The sequence below is a fragment of the Pongo pygmaeus genome, chromosome 18, assembly GCF_028885625.2.
Source record: "Pongo pygmaeus isolate AG05252 chromosome 18, NHGRI_mPonPyg2-v2.0_pri, whole genome shotgun sequence".
Lineage (NCBI taxonomy): Eukaryota > Metazoa > Chordata > Mammalia > Primates > Hominidae > Pongo > Pongo pygmaeus.
The window spans coordinates 45,297,113-45,324,558 of record NC_072391.2 but is presented as its reverse complement, the minus strand read 5'-3'; the positions used below and the strand labels follow the sequence as shown (position 1 = coordinate 45,324,558).

The following is a 27,446-nucleotide window of genomic DNA, read 5'->3' as shown; positions in this document are numbered from 1 at the left end:
GAATATAAACAAAGATAAATAATAAAAATTTTAAAATAGAAATTTTCGAGTTGAAAACTACAGTAATTTGAATGAAAAATTCACTAGAGGGGCTGAACGACAATTTCAGCTGGCAGAAGAAAGAATCAACGAACTTGAAGACAGGTCAACTGAGATGATCCTGTCTGAAGAATAGAAAGAAAAAAGGCTTTAAAAAAAGTGAACAGCACTTTAGAGACCTACGGGACTCCACAAAGATTACCAACACACCATAATACGAGTTTCAGAAGGAGAGGAAAAAGAAAGGGGCATAAAGAATAGTTGAAGAAATACTGGCCACATACTTCTCAAATTTGATGAAAAACATTTACCTACACATCCAAGAAGCTCAAAAAGAACTAAGTAAACTCAGAGGATCACACATAAACACAGTCAATCTGTCAGAAATGAAAGACAAAGAGAGAATCCTGAAAACTATGAGAGAAAAATGCTGCTCTCATTAGGCATAAGAGATCTGCCACAAGCTTAACAGCTGGCTTCACAGCAGAAACCAGAGACCAGAAAGTGCTGAGAGGATATATGAAAGGGCTGAAAGCAAACAACTGTCAACCCAAATTCTATACCAACAAAATTACTTCAAAAATGAAGGAGAAATTAAGACATTCCCAGAAAAACAAAAACTGAGAATATGTCACCAGGAGATGAGACAAGAAACACAAAAGAGTGAAGTTAAAGGACACTAGACAGTATCCACACAAAGAAATAGAGAGCACTGGCAGAACTGATTACATGGCAAACATAAAAGGCAGTGTAAATATATTGTTGACGTAACTTTTTCTTATCTGTTTTAAAAGATAATGGCAAAAAGCAGTAATTACAGTTGATCCTTATTATTCCATATTTGCAAATTTGCCTATTTGCTAAAATTTGCAGCCCCTAATCAATACAGGCATACCTCAGAGACACTGTGGGTTCAATTCCAGACCACTGCAATAAAGCAAATTTTGCAACAGTGAGTCACATGTATGTTTTTTTTGTTTCCCAGTGCATATAAGAGTTATGTTTACATAATATACTATAGTCTATTAAGTGTGCAATAGCATTATGTCTAAAAAACAATGTACATGCCTTAATTAACAAATACTTTCTTGCTATAAAATGCTAACCTTCAGTGTTAGTTGTTGCCATTTTGCTGGTGGAGTGTCTTGTCTCAATATTGATGGTTGATGACTGATCAGGTGGTGGCTGCTGAAAGTTAGGGTGGCTGTGGCAATTTCTTAAAATAAGGCAACAGTAAAATTTGCTTCATCTATTGACTCTTCCTTTCATGAAAGAATTTCTTATAGCCTGCATTGCTATTTGATAGCATTTTGCCCACAGCAGAATTTCTTTCAAAATTGAAGTCAATCCTTTCAAACCCTGTTGCTGCCTTTATCAACTATGTTTACATAATATTCTAAATCATTTAGAATTTCAACAAGGTTCACAACATCAAGGTTGTCATTTCAACAAGGTTCATAGCATCCTCACCAGGATTAGATTCCATTTCAAGAAACCCACTTTCTTTGCTCATCTGTAAGAAGCAACTCCTCATCTGTTCAAGTTTTATCATGAGATTGAAGTATTTCAGTCACATCTTTGGGTTCTAATTCTAGTTCTCTTGCTGTTTCTACCACATGTGTGGTAACTTCCTCCACTGAAGTTTGAACCCCTCGAAGTCATCCGTGAGGGCTGGAATCAACTCTTCCTGAACTCCTGTTCACGTTGATATTTTGACCTCCTCCAGTGAATCATGAATGTTCTTAATGGCATCTAGAATGGTGAATCTTTTCTAGGGGTTTTCAATGTACTTCACACTGATGCATGGGACGAATCATAATCTATGGGAGCAACAGCCTTAAAAAATGTGTTTCTTAAATAATAAGACTTGAAAGTTAAAATAACTCCTTGATCCATGGGCTGCAGAATGGATGTTGTTTTATAAGGCATGAAAACAGTATTAATCTCCTTGTACATCTCCATCGCAGCTCTTGGGTGACCAGAAGCATTGACAATGAGCAGCAGTATTTTCAAAAGAATCTTTTTTTTTTGAACAGTAAGTTCCAACAGTGGGCTTAAAGTATTCAGTAAAACCATGCTATAAACAGATGCATTGTCACCTAGGCTTTGTTGTTCCATTTACAGAACAAAGGCAGAGTAGATTTTGCATCATTCTTAAGGGCCTTAGGGTTTTCAGAATGGTCAATGAGCACTGGCTTCATCTTAAAGTAACCAGCTGCATTAGCCCCTAACAAGAGAGTTAGCCTGCCCTTTGAAGCTTTGAAGCCAGGTACTGACTTCTCTAGCCATGAAAGTCCTAAATGACACTTCTTCCAATACAAGATAAGGCTGTTTCATCTACATAGAAAATCTGTTTTTTAGTGTAGCCACCTTTATCAATGTTAACTAGATGTTCTGGATAGATAACATGATGCAGCTTCTACAATACATCAGTACTTGCTGCTTCCCTTTGCACTTTATGTTGTAGAAATGGCGTCTTTCCTTAAATCTCATGAACCAACTTCTGTTAGCTTCAAATTTTTCTTCTGCAGCTTTGTCACCTCTCTCAGCTTTCACAGAACTGAAGAGCCTTAGGGCCTTGCTCTGGACTAGGCTTTGGCTTAAGGGAATGTTGTAGTTGGCTTGATCTTTTATCCAGACCACTAAAACTTTCTTCATATCAGCAATAAGGCCGTTCCACTTTCTTATCATTGGTGTGTTCACTGGAATAGCATTTCTAACTTCCTTTGAGAATTTTTCCTCTGAACTCACAACTTGGCTATCTGGCACAAGAGGCCTAGCTTTCAACATGCCTTCCTCAACTAAGCTGAATTATTTTTAGCTTTCGATTTACAATGAGAGATGTGTGACTCTTCCTTTCACTTCAACACTTAGAAGCCACTGTAGGGCTATTACTTGGCCTAATTTCAATATTGCTGTGTCTCAGGGAATAGGAGCCAGAGGAGAGGGAGAGAGAAAGGGGAATGCCTGGCCAGTTGAGCAGTTAGTACATACTCAACATTTATTGATTAAGTTTGCTGTCTTATATGGGTGCAGTTTGTGGTGCCCCAAAACAATTACAATAGCAATACCAAAGATCACTGATAACAGATCATCATAATAGATATAATAATGAAAAAGTTAAAAGTATTGCAATAACTACCAAAATGTGACATACAGACATGAAGTAAGATGTTGGAAAAATGGTGCCAACAGACTTGCTTGACACAGGGTTGCCATAAACACTTTCTTTTTTTTTTTTTTTTTTTTGAGACAGAGTCTTGCTCTGTCGCCCAGGCTGGAGTGCAATGGTGCGATCTCGGCTCACCGCAACCTCTGCCTCCCGGGTTCAAGCGATTCTCATGCCTCAGCCTCCTGAGTGGCTGGGATTACAAGGCATGCACCACCACGCCCAGCTAATTTTTTTGTGTTTTTAGTAGAGACAGGGTTTCGCCATGTTAGCCAGGCTGGTCTTGAACTCCTGAGCTCAGGCAATCCACCCGCCTCAGCCTCCCAAAGTGCTAGGATTACAGGCGTGAGCCACTGCGCCTGGCCTGCCATAAACATTTAATTTGTTAAAAAACACAGTCTGTGAAGTACAATGAAGCACAACACAATAAAAAAAAGTATGCCTTATTTAAGGTATTTTTTTTACTCCATTCGATTTTTGGAAATTGTATCATTAATATAGCATGCAGCGAAATAAAAAAATTAAAATAATATCTTAGGCCTTAAGCTTTTTATCCTTAAGAGGATGAAGCTGGATTAGATGATGTCTAAGTCCCTCTCTTCTGACATTCTTTGACAATAATTGTATAGCTCAAATCAAAAGATCATGTCTACTGTATCTAAGTAGTAAATATACTATTGGTCTAATTACTAACTGGATCTAATTCTAATTAAGTAAGAAGTTCAGTTTTAAAGCAAGTTTACTATATCTAGACTAATGACTTCTCTATTTTGGGGAATATATGTTTTTCGAACTGTAAATATTATTGCCTATAAAGACAATTAATTATTGTATCCATGCATTTTATTTGCCCATTCACACAAAAATGTATTTGAGATATGCATTCATATTTAACAATAAAGTCTGGACATGTGCCAGTTATAAATATAACATATATCTGGTAAGAAAATAATTCTGTAATTTTCTTTCAAGTCTATTAATTACATACAAGCCCTTACTTTCCTTATATCTAATATTTTAGTGCTACTCAGTTATAGACTTGCCCAAATTCTACTGCCTACCACCATTTATTAATTAAGTAGCTGGACCTATTTTTATAGTCTTCCAATAAATTTTCAAAAGAGAGTATCTAAATTTTGAATTCTCCTTTTTTGGACAATATTAAGTAATAACTTGAAATACATTCTGTTTTACATAAGCAACAATTACATGGTAGATCAAGGAAACGGGCATATCCTTCATAAATAAAAAGAAGAATATACAGCAGAAAAAGTTTATTCTTTATTCAGAGTAAGCACTCTAGTGTATATTTACATCTACTATTACATTCTTCACATCTGGCCTATATTACCTTAATAATATAAATTAGCTTAAACATAAAATAATCTTATACATTTTACAAATAATATCTAGATATCGTTTTTTAAAAGTAGGTTTTCTATGTAGAAAGATAATAAAACTATACTTGGGTCTCCAAACTCTCAGGAATATTCACTTCAAATGTAAAGTGTTGTGTAATTGAGTTTGTTCTTTTTTTAAATTTAAGTGAACCTACTGGCAATGGAAACAACAAATGGCTTTCAAAATGGACACAGAAGAAATATCAGTGGATATTAAATTAACATCTGTAGAGTACTTTACCATTTATAGAATGCTTTAATATGTATTGTTATTTAACTGTTTCAACAATCTGTGAGGTCTGAGGTTTCTACCCAGGACTTGGGCAAGCAGGGAGGAAGAGGCTGTTAGGTACCAAGATACTCAGTTCCTCCATATGTATGCCTTGCTTCATTTTATAGCATTTATAGTCTGTAAGGAACCGATGCTATTCATAACTAAACTACAGTAATTAGTATGTGGGCCCAGAGGGCATTTACTCTGAGATATCATTTGAGGTTTTCATACCTTTTTTTGAATGCTAATAAATCGACTGCCAAAAAAGTTAGTACCAAGGTCTACATCAGACAAGAAAGTATCATTATGCTAGCTGCTTGTTATCAAAGATCAATTTAACAAATATTATTGAATCATTACAAAGTTTGATTTTAATGTTTAGGTGAATGTTTAGGTTTAGGTTATGTTTCGGTGAAGACCTAAAACATATTGTTTATCAACTGAACAAATAAACAGGGGACTTAATCATTACTATTACTTGTAAAGCTGTCTTTGGTGAACTTGCTTCAAAACAGTTGTTGAAAAAATTTAAGTGTCAGGGGAGTACTCTAAAATTCTTTTCAACAGGATAACTATAAGTATCTAATGGGAGAATCTGTCAGATAACCTGAAAAAATGTCCCAATATAAATTAAACTGAAAGTCTAAAGATCTTATATAAGAAACTACTAAAATCTTAAATAATGTTCACTATTTTACTCTTCATAGTAAAATGAACCAGAGTAAACCAGTTATGGAGCCAGAAGGTAATGATCTTACAACAAAAAATAGCAAAACTGAACCAAATCAAACTCTTACCTCCAAATACCAGGGCTTTTAAGTAAGGTAACTGTACTTTTTTATCGTCCAAACAAAACCCACTTCCAAGACTAAAAAAGAGTGCAATTAATATTAGGCATAAACTGGGAATGTGCCAGGCAAACCAGAACGTATGGTCTCCTGCTTAATAAGACACATGTCCCAGGCCATCCTGTTCTAAGATCACAAAAACAGAAAAAAAAAACAGGAAGCACGAGGGAGTTCCAAGCACAGAAATAAACAAGAAAAAAATAAAAACTTTCACAAAGTAAGTTTTCCTCAATTTTACAAATCAATTTGCATTAATAATATTTTAAGCAAGGGTAAAAGGGAGGAGGGGCTGATGTGCTAAAATAAGGAGGACTGGCTGAAATAAATTTAGGAAGGAGTCAGATCCCAGATCCCCTCCCCCACCCCAGCAAAACACTGGAAGTTTATTTTCTTAAGAACATAAAACAGCGGTTCTCTGCACAGGGAACCCTGGGCACAGCTGAGAAGAACATATACTACGCTGAAAACAAGAGCTCAGGTGAATGCATATATACGGATGCTGAATGCAGTGATACCCCCGACCCCAATCATTCTTCCCCTGCTTGGTTCCCAGAATGATGGCAACCAAGCCTTCATTCTCAAGGCAAGAGACAGGAAGAGTCTTCTCTGAGGAATCTGACCATCCTAAGAAGGAAGACTTAAAGCTATTGAGTAGAAGATTCCTCAACCAAACAGCCCAGCCAGGTGACTCTATTGTGGAACTCACTGTTGATAAGCCCCACTCCTATGCTCATAGCCTCCAATCAGCCTTTTTGTTCCTTACTATTAAATATAAACACACAAACAAAAATGTCCAGATATCTAATGAAAGACTCTAATATAAAAGACAGAGACTAAAAGAAATATATAATAAACAGATAAAAGCAGCTTAAAGAGAAGTAATTTTTTTCTTTTTCTTTTTAATATACCAAGTGGTCAGAGAAGTAAAATTTTAAAATATATCTATAAGTATCTTTCTCATGGAGATAAGATATATTACAACTATGTAACAAGAACAGGACACTATAAAAGAACATGCAGAGAAAGTTTTTGAAATAATAAATTCAGAGGGTTTTTAAAAGATAAGTCTGAGAAAGTCTGCACAGAAAGTAGAGCAAAACATAAAAGTGGAGACTAATAGGAGAGAAAAGATAAGTCAGAAATGTAATGTCCAAGTCATGGGAGTTCCAAAAAATAAAGGGGAAAAGTCATCAATAAAAGAATTTAAGAAAAAATTTTAGAACCAAAGAATAGGAAGAATTCAAAGAAAGAATGAGCAAAAATGCATGAAAAGAAACCCATGCCAAGGCAGATTATTATGAAATTTCAGAATCCCAGGATAAAGGGAAGAACCTGAAAGTTTTCAGGGTAAAGCAGGTCTGAAAGGATAGGAACTGAATGGAATCAGTTTTACCAACAGCAACATTGGAAATGGGAAAGTGAAGTAAAATGGAGGCAAAGTACAATTCTGTAGAAAAATTATTTCCAACCAGAATTCTATACTCAAATTACTAATCAAGTATGAGGGAAACATAAAGACATTTTCAGATATGCAAAGTCTAAAACATTTACCACTCATGCAAGCTTTCTCAGGAAACTATCAGGAAGTTAACACTACAAAAATGAGGGAATGGACCAAGAAAGAGCAAGAAATGGAATACAGGAGACAGGAAATCCAACATGGTGAGAGGTGAAGGGAGAACCTAGGAAGGCAGCCATAAAACCGGATGTCAAAAACAACCAGTTCAGACTGGATGCTTAAGAAGATAAAATGGATAGAACACCTAAAGTGTCTGAATGTCTTGACAGAATTAGACAATTGGTGAAAAAGTAAACAAAAGAAACAAGACAGCTAACTCTGAAAATATTGTTAAAAAGTAGAGAAAAACAAAAATAGGAACAGAAAAAGTGATCATAGTTTACCATGTGGCTCCTGCTGTGAAAAGCATTTACATAATCATAATAATGTAAATACTAATATGGATGTAACAAAAACAAGAAAAAAATTCTTATTGCGAGATCTAGGGTATTAAAATGATACAGCGGGGACAAGGGAAGAAAAAAGGTAAAATCTTCACCTCCTGTTGGGGGACATCTATAGAAAATGACAAAAACTAAAAAAAAAAAAAAAAAAAATCAGGAAGTGCAAGATAGCCATGCTATTTTGAAAATAGGGTTAATCAACTAAAAGCTAAAGAGGTCAAAGTGCAGAAGAAGGCATGGGGGACCCCAGGGAGAAGGAGACTTGCTTGCTGTTTTTTTGCCATAACTGTGTAGAATTGTTGGTCTCTAGATAATAAGTGTGCACAAAATTTTGTTAAACTATTTGATTAAAATAGAAAAGGAAAATAAAAAAAGAGGGGACTTAGTGAAAGAAATCTCAAAAACATTTTAAGTGCCAAATTGCTCAGACCTCAGCCGGTATCAAACTGTTTTTCCCATAACTAAAGCTACATCACTGTGTATATCACTTGAATATGATTATCAACCCTCCTCCATACTCTTCCAGTATGAAGGCAGACAGGGAATTTTCCAAATCTTACCTCAAGCAGAGCTGCTGCTGGATCACCCTGTAGACTTTTTCCCAGTTTGTCAACCTCATCTAATAGGAACACTGGGTTGTTCACTCCCACAGTCTTCAAGCCGTTGATGATGCGACCAGGCATGCTGCCAACATAGGTGCGCCTAGAGAAAGCAAGTAGCACATTCACAGTGTGAGATGTCAGGAGGCAGGAGCGACGCCATTCAGAAATCAAAACTTAGGAATGTGAAAAGATCATTTAGCTATCACTATAATATAGCAAAGAGGTACTATGCATTTAAAAGGCACTATGATAAATCGAAAGTTATTATATTCAATTCTAATCTTATCTTCTACTTAATTCTGGCTACAAGTTGCCCATGATATTGGAAGAACTGTATCACATTTTGCCATTTGGTGAAATGAAGAAACACGACACTGAAGTCACCAATTACGGTTCTTACTCTTCAAGATTCCAAAATGTCCAAAGTACCCTATGAATTCCCATGCTTTCCATGATTTTTCTGAGCATCCCCCGACCCAACGCAACCACCTTTATGCACACTGAAATGGCTGCCCCAGGGCCAGCTAAAACGTCATCATCTTCATGAAGGAAATTAAAATCAGTTCAAACAGCCACTCAGAATGCAGACCAAAAACAACAACAAAAAAGAAAAACTCCAATCTCTTTTATTTTCAGAGGAAATAATCTATTAATTATAGTATGAGGATCTGGGGTCAACAGTATTTATATCAGAATTCCATTATTCTGTCCTTTTGAACAAAACTGTATTCATCCCATATGCACTAATTGGCAATAACCACATTCAGCCAGCCAGGTATTTTGTTGAACATTAAAATGTGAGAGCCTGCTTTATCGTATTTGGACAAGAATCACCCACATAATTATGACAGATGTAGAGTGTGGCATGAAACAAAAACACATGTTTATCAAACCAAAAAAAGTGTCTTTTTTACAAAGCCAGCAAAACTTAAAGCAGCAATTTACTAATTTTAATTATAACTTTGCTGTCTATGTTGCGCAAAGCAAATGCTGTCTCTGAAAAGGCATAAAAGCCTGACTGCCGAGAAGAAAATGATCAATGATAAGTGGAACAGCCGCAGTTACCTCATGATCTGCACAAAGTCGATTCACAGAGCAAGTCTGATTTCTGCCACATGACTGGTATAAAGCAGGACAGAATAAACAGAGTGACCTTTGAAAAGACAAGCAAGCCTTAAAAATATCATGGGAATGCCTTTCATCCGGGAAAGGTGACCAAGGCACAGGGAAGCAAAGGCAATAAACATTGTCCTGTTAATATAAGGAATTAGCACATTCAAGATTTCAGAATCAGATACAGAAAAGACAAGACTCAGAATTAATAAATTCTTTCCAATTATTTTTCTAGAGAACTTACAGATTTGCCATTACTCTGATTTTTAAGAGTGGTAGGGAAGGGAATTTTTTTAAAGAATCTCAATGCCTCTAATGGGTCATTTTTTGCTGCAATTATTTATTTGCCTTTCCTTTTTTGATGAGTAAACTTCAAAAACAGGTACTGACAATTCTACACCTAAAGTTACAGAGAGAAAATAATATTCTAGGTAGGCACCCTTTCTAAAAAAAGTGGAATCCTAGATTCTACTCACACTGTATATAAGCAATTCCTCTTACACTTTCCATTGCTTCGCAGAGCCTACAGAATAAGGCTCAAATTCCTTTGTCTGGAGTTCGAGGCTTTTCACAATCCAGCTCCCATTCATCTTCCCAACTTGCTGCCATTACTTTCTTGCTTCATCCACAATCAAGATCCTATTACGCCCCTTAAAAATTTTTACCTTTCTTAAAAATATTGTGCCTTCCTGCCCTTAATACTCCTCTTCCTGCTTACGTAAATCCCAACAATTCTAAGAAACTTTTTCTGACTACCTCTCACAAAGTGATCGCTCTAATAATGCAATGTCTACAGCACTTACTGGTCCCATAACTCATCTGATGGTTACTTACGACCTAGTTTTTATTCATGGGTATAATAACCTCCTCTGAAGAGCCAGTGAGCACTTTTATGACAGAGACGTTGTCTTACCACAGAGTAGAGGCTAGATATAGAGCTGTAAGATTGTTCCCCACCAGATCCACCGTGCCAGCACTCAAAGCATCTTTCCATCAGCACTCTAAAGGTAACACAGTACAAGCTTCTGAATACTATACTATTTTGGGCAAATTACTTGACTTAAGCCTCAGTTTCCTCACCTAAAAGATGGGGATAATAGTGTCAACCTGGTGGGTTATATTAATATAAGGATCATGAGAGAACAAAGGCAAAGCACACAGCACGGTCCCTGGCACACGGTGAGCTTTCCAATGATGCTCATCGTTATTAGCAACAGCTACTTAAAGTTTACTTCTGGTTTCCTGGAAAAAGCACAAGAGCAGAATTCAGTACACCTGAATTTTAGTCCCATTTCAATTTCTGCCTCATGGAAGTAACTTTTGCAAATGTCTTTTATAGCAGACAAGAGAGAAAAATATAGGCAATTCATCCACTCTTCCTACCTATTCAATTAAAGGGCTCGGCTCCTGCAGGCTATAATGCAAACCATTAAAATAAAATTTACAAAGAATTTGGAATATAAAAGAGTTTAAGTGTTACAATGTTAAGTGAAAATGACAGGATTACAATTGTTACTTAAAATCCAATGATAAGTCTGGCAGAACAAAACAAATGTTAACAGTGATTATCTTTGTATGGTAGAAAAACATGAGGATTTTTTTCCTTTCTTTATTTTTCACATTTTCTACCAAGGGTGTGTGGATGTGTGGGTGTGGGTGTGGGTGGGTGTGTGGGTGTGTGTGTGTATCTCAAACTGGAAAAAGTAATCAGTTTAAAAAAGATCCTAATGATCTCAAAAAGAAAAACAGTCTTTAAGAAACTGGGATTTTAATGTATAATAGCATGTCTAAACAAACGCAATTATTCTTCTGGTAGTCATTCCTAAATCTTTTTATAGACTAATTTATATGGGTGTACTCATCTAAAGGGTTGCATAACTTACAAAATATTATGTTTTGATCTTACATGAATTCACAAAACACCTAGAGAACACTCACCACATTTAGCACCATGTTAAATAAGCATCATGGGGTACATTAAGGAGATAGACGATAAATGCCCTGCCTGAGAAAGCTTGTACTTTTTATAAATGTATTTATGTTTCATCTCCACAGTTGTATGGTAGAAATGCCAGAGGCCCGTATTCTATAAAGGAGCACAATAGGTGGTAAGTTTAGAGAAGAGTAAAATCATAACTGACTGCACTTACATTAATGGAGGAAGCCTTGGGTTGAGGCCTTAAAAATAAACCTAAGTTTTGGAGAGGCAAAGAAGAGCTACATGCAAATATAAGTTGAAAGGATAGTGGGCAAACCATAATATATCTGGTACACTATGCTAAAAAAAATACATTAGAAGCTTGCTGCTTCAGTTATTTTTCCCTTGTAGAAACTAATAATGAAATAGTTTCTTTATAACTTTACCATTTCAGGTTGCATATGAAAATGTATCAATGTGGAAATCACAAGTTCATTTTTCTTCTCATCTTGTTTGCAAGTTGAGACAAGGATTTCTCGCGATAATATAATTTTATTATCTAAATAAACAGCTGGTAAAGTATTTCTAGGAGTTAATATCCACAGTGATTCAAGATACATCATAACAATAATATATTATTTCTTTTTACCAAAGAACAAATGAAAGACAATTATGCAAACATTATTTCATAAAACTTCATCTTAAAAGTAGTTACTTTATATTTAATTTGTGTGAATTGATTTAAATTATTTAAATGTAATATTTAAGTATAAAAATTTAAGTTGTTAAAACTGATAGAAGGGAATGAGTATTTTGTGGCTTATAAAGTGGACAGAAAAATCACAATGGAGATAAATCCAAATGAGAAATATTGAAGAGTGAAAAACTGAATGAGTTAACACGTAGCATAAACGTTATTCTTCCTTTAAGCTACTCAAAACAATACAGAAAAAATGAGGCAATGTTTAGTCAGATCACTATTATTTTCCAAGTTTAAGATTAAATATTAAGGCAAGCCCTTCTTTTGCTTCCCCATCTCCCACCTCATTATCATTTAACCATAAAAAACATATCTTTGCTTGTTTTAAAAATCAATCCCCAACTTATCGGCATCCTTCTTCTCATACGCAGGTACTTTTAGCAAAAGGAAAGTGTTCCACACATGGGAAAACAGGGAGAGTGAGTGGCAAAATCGAGAGGATAAGCAAGGACAATAACAAAGCAGCTTTCTTTTTCCTTGGCTATTCTAAGACTGTGGAACAGTGGTGCCTACTCAAAGGCTGAGGAAAAACAAAACTTTTCATGAACTCTAACTGTGAGCATGTGACCGGTACTCAAATGCCAAGACCTGGGTTGTCTCCCAAATGCCTCAACTGTCACATGGAACCACACGTTCTCTCAGGCACACCCATGGTTCTGCTGGAACTGTCAGCTGTTCTTTCCTCCTCCTATTCACCTTCAATCCATAACTGACCTAAGTGCATGCTCTGCCCTCACCCTTTCCTCAACAACTGAACCCCACTACTCTCCACGGGCTTCCAAACAGGGTTTGAAATAGAATTTTTCACCAGGCTTTAATAATTCACGGGGTGGATGGGTAATATGTCCCCAACAGCACAAGGGCAGGTTGCTATAGTAGTTAATCAAACATCTGGTACACTGATGGCTAAGTGACACTTACCAGCAAAGTGTATCTAAAATCAGGCTGAATAGAATGATTCACAAAACAAATCCTTATACTTTTTACTCGGCAACAATCACAGCCTCCATATATATGTTTCTAAAAAGGTTATATTTACAAATATTTTAGGCAATGGTGATTTTAACACAACCTTTTACAAAAGACCCATAAAGTCAATTCTTATTTTCTTCAGACTCAATTTTCTTAATACAGTCACACACACAAAAGCATATTCACTTGAAAAAAAGAACAAATTTTGTATGTCAGAAGGATTTAAAATAGAGATTTATTTTAATCCAGCGATGTTCGTAAGTGGTGAGAACCATGACACTATACACTGTCCATTAGTAGGCAACAGAAAAATGCATTTTCCCATAATTCTGCCATATAAATTAAGTAGTAATGCTGAGAATAGGATAAATATTTCAGAAGGCAATTAAAAAAATCAGATTGAAATTTATAAAAACTCATACTGAAGCTTGTAAATCTAAATTTGTTCTCCTGAGAATTTATTAATAGAATTTAAATAATGGTTAAAGCTAATGTTTAGTGAATGCTCACTGTGTGTCAGGTATCGAATAAGTGCTTTCCAAGCCTTATCAAATAATCATACCAATGTGAAATGAAATAAGAACAAATTACCTGCATGTCATGTGCTTATGATGTCAATTTCACATAGCATTAATTCCACGAACTCACTCTCTAAATGCCATTAAATACTTACTCTGTAGCTAAAATTAGAAGATTTAGGCCCTAGACGCAGCTTTTTTGAGTTTAGTCCAAGAGAAATGACAATTCCTTTACGAAAGCAAACTATAGCCTCTAGTGGTACATGCAAGAATAAGAAGTCTAGGCAACAAAAATATCTTTTGAAATTACCAGAAGAAATCACCCAAAGCAATTCTCTACTTGGATCTGTACCCCTCATTGTTTATTTACTAAAATCTTGTGATGAGTCTTTTTTAAAATTTATTATTATTATTTTTTTAGAGATGGGGTGTCACCATGTTGCCCAGGCTGTTCTTGAACTCCTGAGCTCAAGCAACTGCCTGCCTCGGCCTCCCAAAGTGCTGGGATTACAGGCGTGAGCTACTACACAAGGCCAGTAATGATACTTTTTAAATGCGTAAGAATTTTAAGTGAGCAAATAAAAAAGAATAAAAATAATCATTTCTTATAGAAAAGTTTCTGAAACAGTTTCCCATCCCTGTCTATGGATAGGAATCCCTTTGAATAAGGCAAATAGAAAACAAGATATTAAAAAAGCATCATATTCCTTTATAAGCAGTTCATGGTTCCTACATTTAAACATGTTCTTTAACACATACACTATAGGTATGTTTTCTCACAACTTATATGAATCCCTTAAACCATGAAATGTAAATTCACGCTTTCCCAAGGCATTTTCCATCAGATCAACAAAGAGATCAGTGAGAACAATGAATGCAACATGCAAATCTGATTCTAATAATGTCAGATTAATCAGAAACAGTTTTGTTGTTGTTTGTTTGTTTGAGATAATGTCTCTGTCTCCAGGCTGGCGTGCAGTGGGACAATCATGGCTTACTGCAGCCTGGACCTTCCCAGACCTAAATGATTCTCCCACCTCAGCCTCCTGAGTAGCTGGGACCACAGGTGCATGCCACTGTGCCTGCCTAATTTTTTAATTTTTGTGGAGACCAAAATTAAAATTTAAAATTTAAAAAATTTAAATATAAAGTTTGTAGAGACAAAAGTGTTTCCCTGTGTTGCCCTGGCTGGTCTCAAACTGTTAGGCTCAAACAATCCACCCACCTCAGCCTCCCAAAGTGTTAGGATTACAGGCATGAGCCACTGCGCCCAGCCTAGAGAGACGGTTCTCACAGTTTATTGTTTTTTTATAGAAAGTGAGTCCAAAATGCAAGAATAAGCCTTAATAATTACGCTAACATTTATCCTTATTACTCATATTCATAATACAAACCAACCTTCATAAGAGGAAGTTTAGACTGCAATCAGAACAAGTTTGTTATCAAAGACTTCTCACCTCCTCCTATTGGCCTTCCCTATTGCAGTTACTTTTTTTTACCTCTGAGAGTTAGGGATCATTATTTATGGAATGCTACTGGGTTGAAAAGAGTGTAAAGACATAATACTATCCAATCATAAATAACTTATAATTACATTCAAATGAGATTCCAGGAAAGTTGAGGCACAGAGTAGGTATCCACTGTCATACAAATCAAGGTTAGTTTGGGTTTATCATTATGCTTAGAGGCTCTAGACTAGCTGATAATTCTTGTAAATGTCCTTTTCATTCAAGGTACCACAAATAGCCCTTTAAGGAAAATAGATGTATGCTATGCTTAAGCTTTTAGGGAGCTCTAGTCAATTAAAAAGAAAGAGGAATCAGAGATTAAACTGAGAGAAGTGTTCTACCTGTGTCCTCGAATGTCAGACTGATCACATACTCCTCCAAGTGCAATCCTATGGAACTCTCGACCTAGAGTCTTGGCCACTGATCTTCCCACACTTGTTTTACCAACTCCAGGAGGGCCAACAAAGCATAGGATTGGGCCCTTCAGGTTATTTTTGAGCTGTCTGACAGCCAAGTATTCCAGTACTCTTTTCTTCAATTTTTCCATGGCATAATGGTCATTATCCAGAAGAATCCGGGCTGCCCTAATGTCCAGGCGGTCTGTCAAATAACCCAACAGAAATAATTAGAACATGTAAAATTTTTAAGTTAAAGAACTCCTTTCAAGCATGACGAGGGCAAAATATTTTTTTTGAAAATAGATGTGATAAGAACATACTTGGATCTTTCTAAATGAGGATTCTAGGAGATCTGCATTTGGTTTGGTTTTTCTGCTTAAGACTTAGTGTCCCCAGAGATAGTAGGCACTACACAATTAAAAACTCAATGTTCATATCATTTTATTTGGAATGATTTTCTAGTTAGGCATTACTTCTTAATTTCTACATATTCTATGTGTGCTGGCATTTGTTTTTTTAAAAAAAGGGTGATTTTTTTCCTTATTTCAGTAGTAACATATGTTCATTCCAGAAAACCTGATAACACTAATAGAAAAGAAGAAAACAGTTACCCATAATCTCATGCCCCCAAGAGATCACCACTACCTTTACTTCAGTATGTGTAATTCCAGGCTGTGTGCGTGCATTTACAAACCTATTTTTCAAAATGGGATTTTGTGGGGCCTTTAAGTTTTGTAAAATGTTTTTTTCACTTAATATATGACAGACAACTTTCACTGTCACACATATATTTATCAGTAACATTCTATGGTTACTTAATGTTCCATTACTTAATTATCTATATTCATTTAACTAATTCCCTACTGTTGAGCATTCAAGTTGTTTACACATCTTTAGATTTATAAAAGATGCTTCAACTGTGCATCACTGTAACTAAATCTTCCCATATATCTGCAATGATTTCTTTCAGCTTATCTTCTATGAACAGAAGTGCTGGGTCAAAAAAAAAAAAAAAAAGATGATGTAAAGAATTGCCTAATTGCCACACAGAAAGTTGTATCAAAGTCTCACCAGAAGTGTATGTGTTAGGCTTTGTTTCTAGAGCCAAGCTTTCAACAGGTTTACTAATAAGATTTAGCACTTAAAATACTCAGGTTAAACACCAGGTAACAGAAGCCAAAATGAATTCACTAGCTGGGTGGCTGCCAGGGGATAATACACAGCCACATGATCATGCTGGCAGTGAAAGAAGAAGATGGGAGAGAGAAATACACAGGAATCTTTTAATTAATTAATACAAACTCTTTTAATTAATTATTTAGAATTTGCTAAGGATATTTCACAAAGGAAAAAAATGGCCTGAGATGGTAATTTGGTTCCCAAGCTAGTCCCCCCAAAAACCTAGCTAAGCAGTAAACTATATAATTTAATTATAGTACTGTTGATTTTAGTCAGAGTCCTAGGTGAGTGAAGTAGGAGAAGAAGAACTAAAATTTCTTCCCCCTTTCCTGGCTCCAGAACCCAACCAATGAATATATGAATAAATGAAAGCCAGAAAGTTTCTCAATTGTTTCACAATGCTAGCCCTGACACTAAAACCTACCACAGTAAACATAAAAGAAAACCTCAGACAAATCCCTTTTTATATAGCTGTAAATATTAAAATGCTAGTAAATCAAATCTATAAAGAATAATCTACTAAGTCTCAGTAGGATTTATTTTAGTTATGCAAAGATGGTTCAATGTTAGGTCATCAATGTCATCATATCCAAGAAGAGTAAGTTTCCATCAAAATATCATCTTGTACCTAAAAAGGCACTTGTTAGAATGCATGATCCATTCATGATTAACACATTCAGTAAGGTAAGAATAAAAGTCAAGATAATTTTAAAAAGACTGAAAACACTGTGAAGAAATTTCTTGCAAGAAATATGCCAAGTAAAGACAATTTTAAAACCTCTTTCAATCTTTTAAGTAAAGGTGATTTCCATGCTGTATAAATTATTTTCTATCTTTCCTATACAGGATATATTTTTCTAATTATTCTCTTTAATGATTCAGAAAGCATGCTTCCTGTTTTGAATAACATGTGATTACATGTAAAAAAATTTTCAAATTTCAATATAAATTTCCCTATTTATAATTAGAAGATTGAAATGGTATCTACTGACTCCTCTAAGATGGGAAAATCTGCAAACATATTCCTACAACTCTTGGCTTTCCTTTCTGCTTTTGGTTACCATCTGAGATCTCTACTTGGTAGGTAAACTTCTCTTTCAGAAATTATGAATGGGGGGCCAGGCTCGGTGGCTCACACCTGTAATCCCAGCACTTTGGGAGGCCGAGGTGGGAGGATCACTTGAGGTCAGGAGTTCGAGACCAGCCCGGCCAACGTGGTGAAACCCCATCTCTACTAACATACAAAAATTAGCTGGGCATGGTGGCAGGCGCCTGTAATCCCTGCTACTCAGTAGACTAGGGCAGGAGAATCACTTGAACACAGGAGGCGGAGGTTGCAGTGAGCCGAGATCACACCACTGCACTCCAGCCTGGGCGACAGGGCAAGACACCATCTCAAAAAACAAACAAACAAACAAACAAACAAATAAACATATTTAGGCTGGACACAGTGGCTCAGGTCTGTAATCCCAGCACTTTTGGAGGACAAGGCAGGCAGATCACTTGAGGCCAGGAGTTCAAGACCAGCCTGGCCAATGTGGTGAAACCCTGTCTCTACTAAAAATACAAAAATGAGTCGGGTGTGGTTGCAAGCGCCTGTAATCCCAGCTACTCGGGAGGCTCAGGCAGAAAAATTCCTTGAACCCAGGAGGCGGAGGCTGCAGTGAGTCAAGATCACACCACTGCACTCCAGACTGGGCGACAGAGCGAGACTCCGTCTCAAAAATATATATATGAATGGCATTTTCATGGTTTTATAACCACACTCACAATTATCCAGACATAATCCTGTGTAGTAATGGTTTAGGAACTTAACATGACTCCTTTTATACCATAATTTATTCATCTTCAGTTCTTTGTGCTATGTGCAATGCTAAACAATGGAATTATTTTCATGATGGATACATGGCTGCTACATATCTCTAGTGCTGACACACATGGCATCTCAAAGTACCAACAAATGTTTCCTTTCAACTAAAAGGCAGTATTTTGTCATGACATGCAAACATTAAATACATTAAAAAATAAATTTACTACCACAGTTCACAGTAGCTTTATTTTTTGATATTTTATTTTATTAAATATTTTTATTTTATTTATTATTTTATTTTATTTTTTTAAATAGAGTTGGGGTCTTCCTATGTTACCCATGCTGGTCTCAAACTCCTGGGCTCAAATGATCTGTCCACCTTGGTCTCTCAAAGTGCTAGGATTACAGGTGTGAGCCACTGTGCCCAGACAGCTTTATTTTTAATAGCCAAAAAACTGAAAACAACCCAAATGTCTATCAACAGATGAATTGATAAACAAATGATGGTATATCCATACAACAGAATACAACTCCAGCAATAAAAAGAAACAAATTACTGTTATATACAGCAACATGGATGAACCTCAAAATAATCATGCTGAATTAAAGAAGCCAGAAAAAAGGACTCATACTCTATGATTCCATTTATATGAAATTTTAGAAAATACAGATTAATCTTTAGTGGTCGCTTGGGGATTAGGAGGCAAGGAGGAAAGGGGTGGGGAAGAAGGAAGGGATTATCAAAGAGCATGAAGAAACTTTTGGAGGTGATGGTTATGCTCATTATCTTAATTATGGTGATGGTATTACAGATGTATATGTAAGTCAAAACTCATCAAAACATACATACTAAATGTACATATAAAATTTGTGAAGTTTACTGTATGTCAATTACACTTCAATAAAGCTCAAAAAAAAACACCTTTCTCCAAAGAGAAATTAAGGACCAGGAGCAGTGGCTCACATTTGTAATCCCAGCACTTTGGGAGGCCGAGGCGGGTGGATCACTTGAGGTCAAGAGTTCGAGACTAGCCTGTCCAACATGGTGAAACCCCGTCTCTGCTAAAAATACAAAAAATTAGCCGGGTGTCATGGCGGGCGCCTGTAATTAAGGCTACTTGTGAGGCTGAGGCAGGAGAATCGCTTGAACTTGGGAGGCAGAGGTTGCAGTGAGCCAAGATCATGCCACTGCACTCCAGCCTGGGCGACAAGAGTGAAACTCCCTGTCAAAAAAATAAATAAATAAATAGAAATTAAGGAAACAATCCCATTTACAATAGTTTCAGAAAGAATGAAATACTTAAGTACAAACTTAACCAAGGAGGTAAAAGGTCTGTACACTAAAAATTATAAAACACTGATGAAAGAAGTTAGACACATATAAATGGAAAGATACTACACGTTTGTAGACTAGAAGAATGTTGTTAAAATGTCTATACCACTCAAAGCAATCCACAAGTTCAATGTAATCCCTTTTAAAATTCCAATGACATTTTTCACAAAAATAGATTAAAAAATCCTAAAATTAATAAGAAATTACAAAAGACTCTGAATAGCCAAACCAATCATGAGCAAGAACAAACGTGGAGGCACCAGACTTTCTGACTTCCAAGTTATATTACGAAGCTACAGTAATCAGAGAGTATGATTCTGGCACAAAAACAGACACACGGACCAATGGAATAGAATAGAGGACCCAGAAATAAACCTATAAGGTTACCTAGAAGGTCAACCAATTTTCAACAAGGGCACCAAGAATATACAATAGGGAAAGGGCAGTCTCTTCAAAAAAAATGTTGTTGGGAAAACCAGATACCCACATGCAGAAGAACGCACTTGAACCCTTATATGACACTATGTACAAACATTAATTCAAAATGGATTAAAGACTTAAATGTAAGGCCTGAAACTGTAAAACTCCTAGAAGAAAACAGATTTTAAAAGCTCCTTGACATTGGTCTGGGCATGGTATTTTTGGATATTGACACCAAAGTCAAGGCAACAAAAGCAAAAATGAACAAGTGAAATTATATCAAACTAAAAAGCTTCTGTACAGAATTTAAAAAGTTCAGCAAAATGAGAAGGCAACCTATGTAATGGCAGAAAATATGCGCAAACCATATTTCTGATAAGGGGTTAATATCCAAAATATATAAGGAACTCATGAAACTTAACGGCAAAAAATCAAATAGGTGCTTATCATGACTAATCATCAGGGAAATGCAAATCAAAACCACAATGAGAAAGCACTTTATGCCTGTTAGGATGGCCATTATTTAAAAAAACAAACAAACAAACAAAAAACCATAACCAGTGAAGGTGAGGATATGGAGAAAAGGGCACCCTTGTACACTGTTGTTCGGAACGTAAATTGGTACAGCCTGTTGCGGGAAGTCAGGGACCCCAAACGGAGGGACCGGCTGAAGCCATGGCAGAAGAACGTGGATTGTGAAGATTTTATGGACATTTATTAGTTCCCCAAATTAATACTTTTGTAATTTCTTATGCCTGTCTTTACTGCAATCTCTAAACATAAATTGTAAAGATTTCATGGACACTTATCACTTCCCCAATCAATACCCTTGTGATTTCCTATGCCTGTCTTTACTTTAATCTCTTAATCCTGTCAGCCAAGGAGGATGTATGTCGCCTCAGGACTATGTGATAATTGCGTTAACTGTACAAACTGTACAGCATGTGTGTTTGTGCAATATGAAATCTGAGCACCTTGGAAAAAGAACAGGATAACAGCAATTGTTCAGGGAATAAGAGAGATAACCTTAAACTCTGACCGCCGGTGAGCCGGGCAGTACAGAGCCATATTTCTCTTCTTTCAAAAGCAAATGGGAGAAATATCGCTGAATTCTTTTTCTCAGCATGGAACGTCCCTGAGAAAGAGAATGCGCACCTAGGGGTAGGTCTCTGAACTGGCCCCCCCGGGGCGTACCTGTCTCTTATGGTCGAGATTGCAGAGGTGAGATAGACTCCAGTCTCCCATAGCGCTCCCAGGCTTATTAGGAAGAGGAAATTCCCGCCTAATAAATTTTGGTCAGACGGGTTGATCTCAAAACGCGGTCTCCTGATAAGATGTTATCAATGACAATGGTGCCCGAAACTTCATTAGCAATTTTAATTTCATCTCGGAGCTGTGGTCCTGTGATCTCGCCCTGCCTCCACTTGCCTTGTGATATTCTATTACCCTGTTAAGTACTTGATGTCTGACACCCACACCTATTTGCACACTCCCTCCCCTTTTGAAAATCCCTAATAAAAACTTGCTGGTTTTTGTGGCTTGTGGGGCATCACGGATCCTACCAACGTGTGATGTCTCCCCCGGATGCCCAGCTTTAAAATTTCTCTCTTTTGTACTCTGTCCCTTTATTTCTCAAGCCAGCCAACGCTTAGGAAAATAGAAAAGAACCTACGTGATTATCGGGGCAGGTCCCCCGATAACAGCCATTATGAAAACAGTATGGAAGTTACTAAAAAAGTTAAAATACAACTTCCACATGATCCAGCAATGCCACCTCTGGGTAAATAGCCAAAGGAACTGAAATCAGGATCTCAAAGAGATATCTGCACTTCCGTATTCACTGCAGTATTACTTACAATAGCCAAGATACAGAAATAACTGAAATATCTACTGACACATAAGTGAATAAAGAAAATGTGGTATAGACATACAATGGAGTATTATGCACCTTAAAAAAGAAGGAAATCTTGCCATCTGTGACAACATGGATGGACCTAGAGGGCATCATGCTAAGTGAAATAAGCCAGACACAGAAAGACAAGTACTGTGTGATTTCACCTATTTAATGCATGTGGAATCTAAAATAGTCAAACTCATAGAAATGGAGAGTAGACTAGTAGTTGCCAGGGGATGAGAGGAGAAGGAAATGGGAGGTGATAGTTAAGGGGAACAAAGTTTCACTTATGCAAGATAAATAAGTTCTAGAGATCTACTATAAAGAAAAGTGCCTATCGCTAACAATATTGTTAATTTAACATTAGACCTTATGTTCAATGTTCTTACCACCAGCACCAAAAGAAAAAAGCCAATAATAATGATGATAATAATAATCACAAAAGAGGTAGGAGGAAACTTTGGAGGTGATGGATATGTTTATGGCTATGAAGACTGTGATGGTTTCATGGGTGTATACTTATTCTGAAACTCACTGAGATGTATTCATTAAATATATACAGCTTTTTGTATGCCAATCACACTTCAATAAAATGGTTTCAAAAAATTGAAAACAAAAATAATTTAACAGTACGACAATCAGTGGAGTAAATTTGAAATGAAAAATTGCATGAGCTTTCTGAGTGACAATTAGACTGCAAAAAAGGTGTTATTTTTTGGCTTACCAGTTGTACTTTTGTTCCAAGGAAGTTCTACCATAAGTTCCAAATAATTTCTAGTCAGAGCATATTCTGGCATTGACTGAGGCATTTTTTTGAGTCTGTGGAAAAAGAATACACAGCAAACATGTTCAAGAACACAGAAAAATTCCGTAACAGAAAAATCAAACACAGCTCTCTTTCTTGGTTAGATACATCATGCTTGTTTAAACAAATCTGAAAAAGTTTTAAAGTACCAGATAATAAAACATTTATTTTGTTTTGTAATGTAATGATCACCACTCCTATCTCTCTCCCCAGCCTACTTTACTGCTCCTTCTGGAGTCCCACCAGGGAGGGGTTCTTCCCTTCTGCTCTGCTTTCTCTACAATGTATTCTCATATTTTCTAAGTACTTAAGGTACTTACAAAACAAAATAAGGCAGATACCTGCAAACTGTAGGAGAAAACATTATATCTAATTCTAGCCTGGAAATATGGCCTCACTAGTGTGTGTCCCTTTTAAGCTCACAGGGATAGTCAAGTGACACATATCCATTGGTTTACTTATCACAATAAGATGTAAGTACCTAACTACGCATAATACAATATTTTTTTTTGTATCAGAGTGAGGTCTGCTCATAAAAGCAAGCTAATATCATCTATTTAATAACAAATGCTACTTCCATAATATATGCGGTGCTTAGCAAAGTGTTCTGCACATAATAAATGTTCTACACATATTAACTAATGTCAGAGGCAATATAAAATACCCATCAACTACAATTACTAATGTTAACTGTAAGCCTCAGAAAGTCAAATATTAAGTCACTAAGCATTCAAGCAGGCTCTCTACAATTCACTAATAAAAGAAAATGTAATAAGAGTTATAAAGTTAAAAGTACGTAAAGGAAAAATGGCTTTCATTTTAACGCTGGGGATATCCAGAAAATGTAATCAACCCATATATCCTATTCTGTTATCACGGTTTCCCTGTACTTTGTCTTATACAGAGAGAAATTGACAGCCCTTGCCCTTGAGAGTTTATAGTCTAGAGAAGAAAAGTCACATGTAAAGAATATGACGCTAACTGAACAAATATTACGTATAAACAAAGAAGCATGGTCCATTCTTTCAGACAACAAAAAGGCAGCTGCAAGGGTTATATTGCTTGACAGCACACTGCAGGTGGAAGACTTGTATTATGTATCCTCAGTATTGGAGAAAAGAGTAGTGAAAGTGGTGATAATCAGGAGTACCAAGAATGAAAACAATAATGAACAAATGCCTTTTATAATTTACCTCTTTATCTCTTTGACACAGACTTTATGGGCCTGCTCTGGCATACTAGATGTTCGTATTTTTTTCTCTAGCATGACAATGTCATCATTATCTTCATCTTCATCTTCATCTTCTAAAGTACCTGAGATATGTGTAATTCTCCTAATAGGGCGTATTGCTATAACCTAACGTAGAAAGCAGAAGGGTAAAACCGTATGTCAAAATAAATTGGAAATGAAGTACCCAGGTATACATAAGATTATGATTGGTGCTGAATCAACATTTTTATGACTACAGTCTATATCTTTAGGAAGTGAAGTTCAGAATGATAATCAAAAGGCAGTTGTATACAGAGAGGCAGCAAAATTGCAGTAGACCAACATAAGGTAGACATGACTCTTTGGTGTACGCTTACAATAATACTTGCATGAGAAAACAAATTTCAAGGAACTGGATACTAGAAATAATTAAACCATCTAGGAATTACCTTTCTTTGAGCTACTATTGCAGCCACTATTTTTTTGAAATACATTACTTCTTACCATTTGGTGACTGAAAAAAATTCCAGTTTATCTCCTACATTACAAAATTTCTTCCTAGCATCTTCAACCTTTCCACCACTGGCTCTATTTTGTCTTCAAAGCTTTCCTGCTTTCAAAATATTTTTTTCTTACCTCTAGTTTCTTCTAGTTAACTACCGCACTATTTACTTCCTTTCTTGTGAGGTTCTGCTTCTCTAACAAGTGGCTATAACCACCAGATCCCCTACCTCATCAATTACTTTAGTGAGCCTTTGGCATCTGTTCCCATCCTGCCAAAATTGTTCTTTCAAATATAAAAAACACATTCTGTGCAAAGTCAAATGGCCTTTGTATTCTCTATGATCTCTCTATCATATGTTAAAACTACCTTATGTGCTCCTTGAAATTCATGAATAAACAACCATTACCGGAGCAAAATTATATACTAGCATTTAATTTAAAAGCCCCCAGAACATTTTATTTTTTGAGACAGGGTCAAGCTTTGTCATCCAGGCTGAAGTGCAATGGCATGAACACTGCTTACTGCAGCCTCAACCTCCCTGGCTCAAGTAATCCTTCCACCTCAGCTTCCTAAGTAGCTGGGACTACAGACACACACCAGCATGCTGGCTAATTTTAAAAATTTTTTTTGTAAAGATGAGGTCTCAGTATGTTGTCCAGCCTGGTCTTGAACTCCTGGCCTCAAGCGATTCTCCTTCCTTGGCCTCCCAAAGCGCTGGGATTACAGGCATGAGCCACTGCATTCAGCCCAGAACTTATTTTTTAACCTGGAAAATTTATCTATTTAATACATTCAAATATAAAAATGTTCAAAACATAAAGCAGTAAATAAAAATTTAATTTTATAAAAACACAAGTACTAAATATACGCTTTTATTCTAAGTCATCAGCAGATAAAATATTATAAATAAAAAACTGAACATATTATATATTTTTTAAAAGTGAGATTTTTATAAGCATATCAGTGATTTCATTGTTAAGACAAAAGCACGTTTTGATGCATTTTTCCTTCCTGACTGCTAAAACAGTGCTTTTCAACTCTTAGGGGAACAAAAAGGAGAGAGTTTTAGGCTAACTCCAAATATTATCCCAATTCCTACTTTTTAAATAACTGTCTCTTGCTTATTTTCTGGAGCACTTTTGAAAACTTTCATTTTGTGATGGCAAACTTTATTGAGAGTAAGTTGCAGTTTTCTGCAACTCCCAGTGGATTTTTCTACACAAAATGAGTAATTCAGTCCCTGACCTGATCTCAAGCCAGAAATAATCCAGCTTTCTGCATGTTTTAAACAGCATGGTGTCCTGGAGTACTAATCACCAGCATGATGATCACTGTTCCTATCTCTCTCCTCATCCTACTTTACTGCCCCTTCTCTAGTCCCACCAGGGAGGAGTTCTTCCCTTCTGCTCTGCTTTCTCTACAATATATTCTCTTTGATGACAAGACTTCTGTGCTGATGAACGTCAAATTGCTAACATAATTCTCAATGCCTCACTTAAGTCAGAGTGCTGCATCTCAACACCTTCAGAGAACTGCCATTTTCACATCCTGTCCACATCAAATATATCTTCCTAATATAAACTCTGTCCAGACATAAAAATAGTAAAATCAGCAGATCAAGGTAGACTTCAAACAGATCCCATCGTACATATAAATGTAATGGATGATAATGGCAATGGGAAGGATTATTTAATTAGTGGTGTTGAGTCAAATAAAAAGCTATTTGAGGGAAAAATACAACTGCTGTCTTCAAAATAATATATGGGTTAAAGAATTAAATACTTTTTAAAAAATCAATTAAAGTTAAACTGAAAGGAAAGTGAATATTTATCAAGCCACTGAAGGTTAGAGGACTTAAGCTTAGAAAACAAAAAAAGTTTAGTCAAGAGTTTGACTAAATAAAGATGGAAACTTATTATAAGTTGAAAACAGCCAAATTTTGACACAACATATAGTCCTTTTAAGAGTTTTTTATTAGTTTCTTAATATTACATGCAGTAAAAAAATGTTATACTCAAAGACACCCATCATAGTTATTTGTTAATGTTTACAATACACAAAACATTGGAAACACACAAAAGGGGAAATGGCTCAGTAAATTATCCTTTTGGATGATAACCAAAATAAAGTGAGAAAAATGCTAACATGCTTTAAAAAAAAGTCCAGGCAAAGAAAAGGATGAGAGGGAAACACCTAAATTTTATCAGTAGTGCGAGTGGTGGGAGACAATAAATTTTTCTTCTTTGTTCCTCTGTTTATTCTCCTTATTTTTTTTTCAAACCTGAAATGGGTTAAAATAAACATTTACCCTCTTATCATCATCTTGCTTGGGTTTTCTGGTTTTTTGAAGCAATTTCAGGCCTTCAATTTGTCTGACAAGCAGTGGTATAGTCATCTTGAACCGCTCCTCTAGGCTCACAGCATCTAAAATCTAAGGAAATGTGAGTCAACTAATAGGATCTCTCTCAGAAACACACAATCCAAAAACAGGCAGTCAGAGCCATGGTTTAAATTGCCAAGTTAAAAAAAAAAATTCTTAACAGTATTCAAAGCTACATTACGGCTAAGACAACCAAATGAACTATATTAATCAGCAAAGTTGTTTGAGATGAATATCAGAATCCTTAAAAAAGAAAGAAAAAACAGGATCTTGGTTTTTCACTTTAAAATGAAGGTGTGTGGATTTTCGTTTGTTTGTTTGTTTTTGAGACGGAATCTTGCTCTGTCCCCAGGCTGGAGTGCGGTGGCGAGATCTAGGCTCACTGCAAGCTCCACCTCCCGGGTTCACGTCATTCTCCTGCCTCAGCCT

At 36.1% G+C, this 27,446-nt stretch overlaps 1 protein-coding gene across 2 annotated transcripts in view; it reads right to left on the bottom strand.

Annotated features, from left to right (window-relative positions):
• Window positions 1-27,446, bottom strand: part of LONP2 (lon peptidase 2, peroxisomal) — a 124,988-nt gene that overhangs the window by 83,216 nt on the left and 14,326 nt on the right. For both annotated transcript variants that reach the window (XM_054452502.2, XM_054452503.2), the window contains exons 4-8: window positions 26,946-27,068; window positions 24,116-24,279; window positions 22,842-22,936; window positions 15,425-15,683; window positions 8,253-8,394 (exon numbers count right to left, since the gene is read on the bottom strand). In XM_054452502.2, the coding sequence (XP_054308477.1) occupies window positions 8,253-8,394; window positions 15,425-15,683; window positions 22,842-22,936; window positions 24,116-24,279; window positions 26,946-27,068 (783 nt within the window). The remainder of the gene's footprint in view (window positions 1-8,252; window positions 8,395-15,424; window positions 15,684-22,841; window positions 22,937-24,115; window positions 24,280-26,945; window positions 27,069-27,446) is intronic.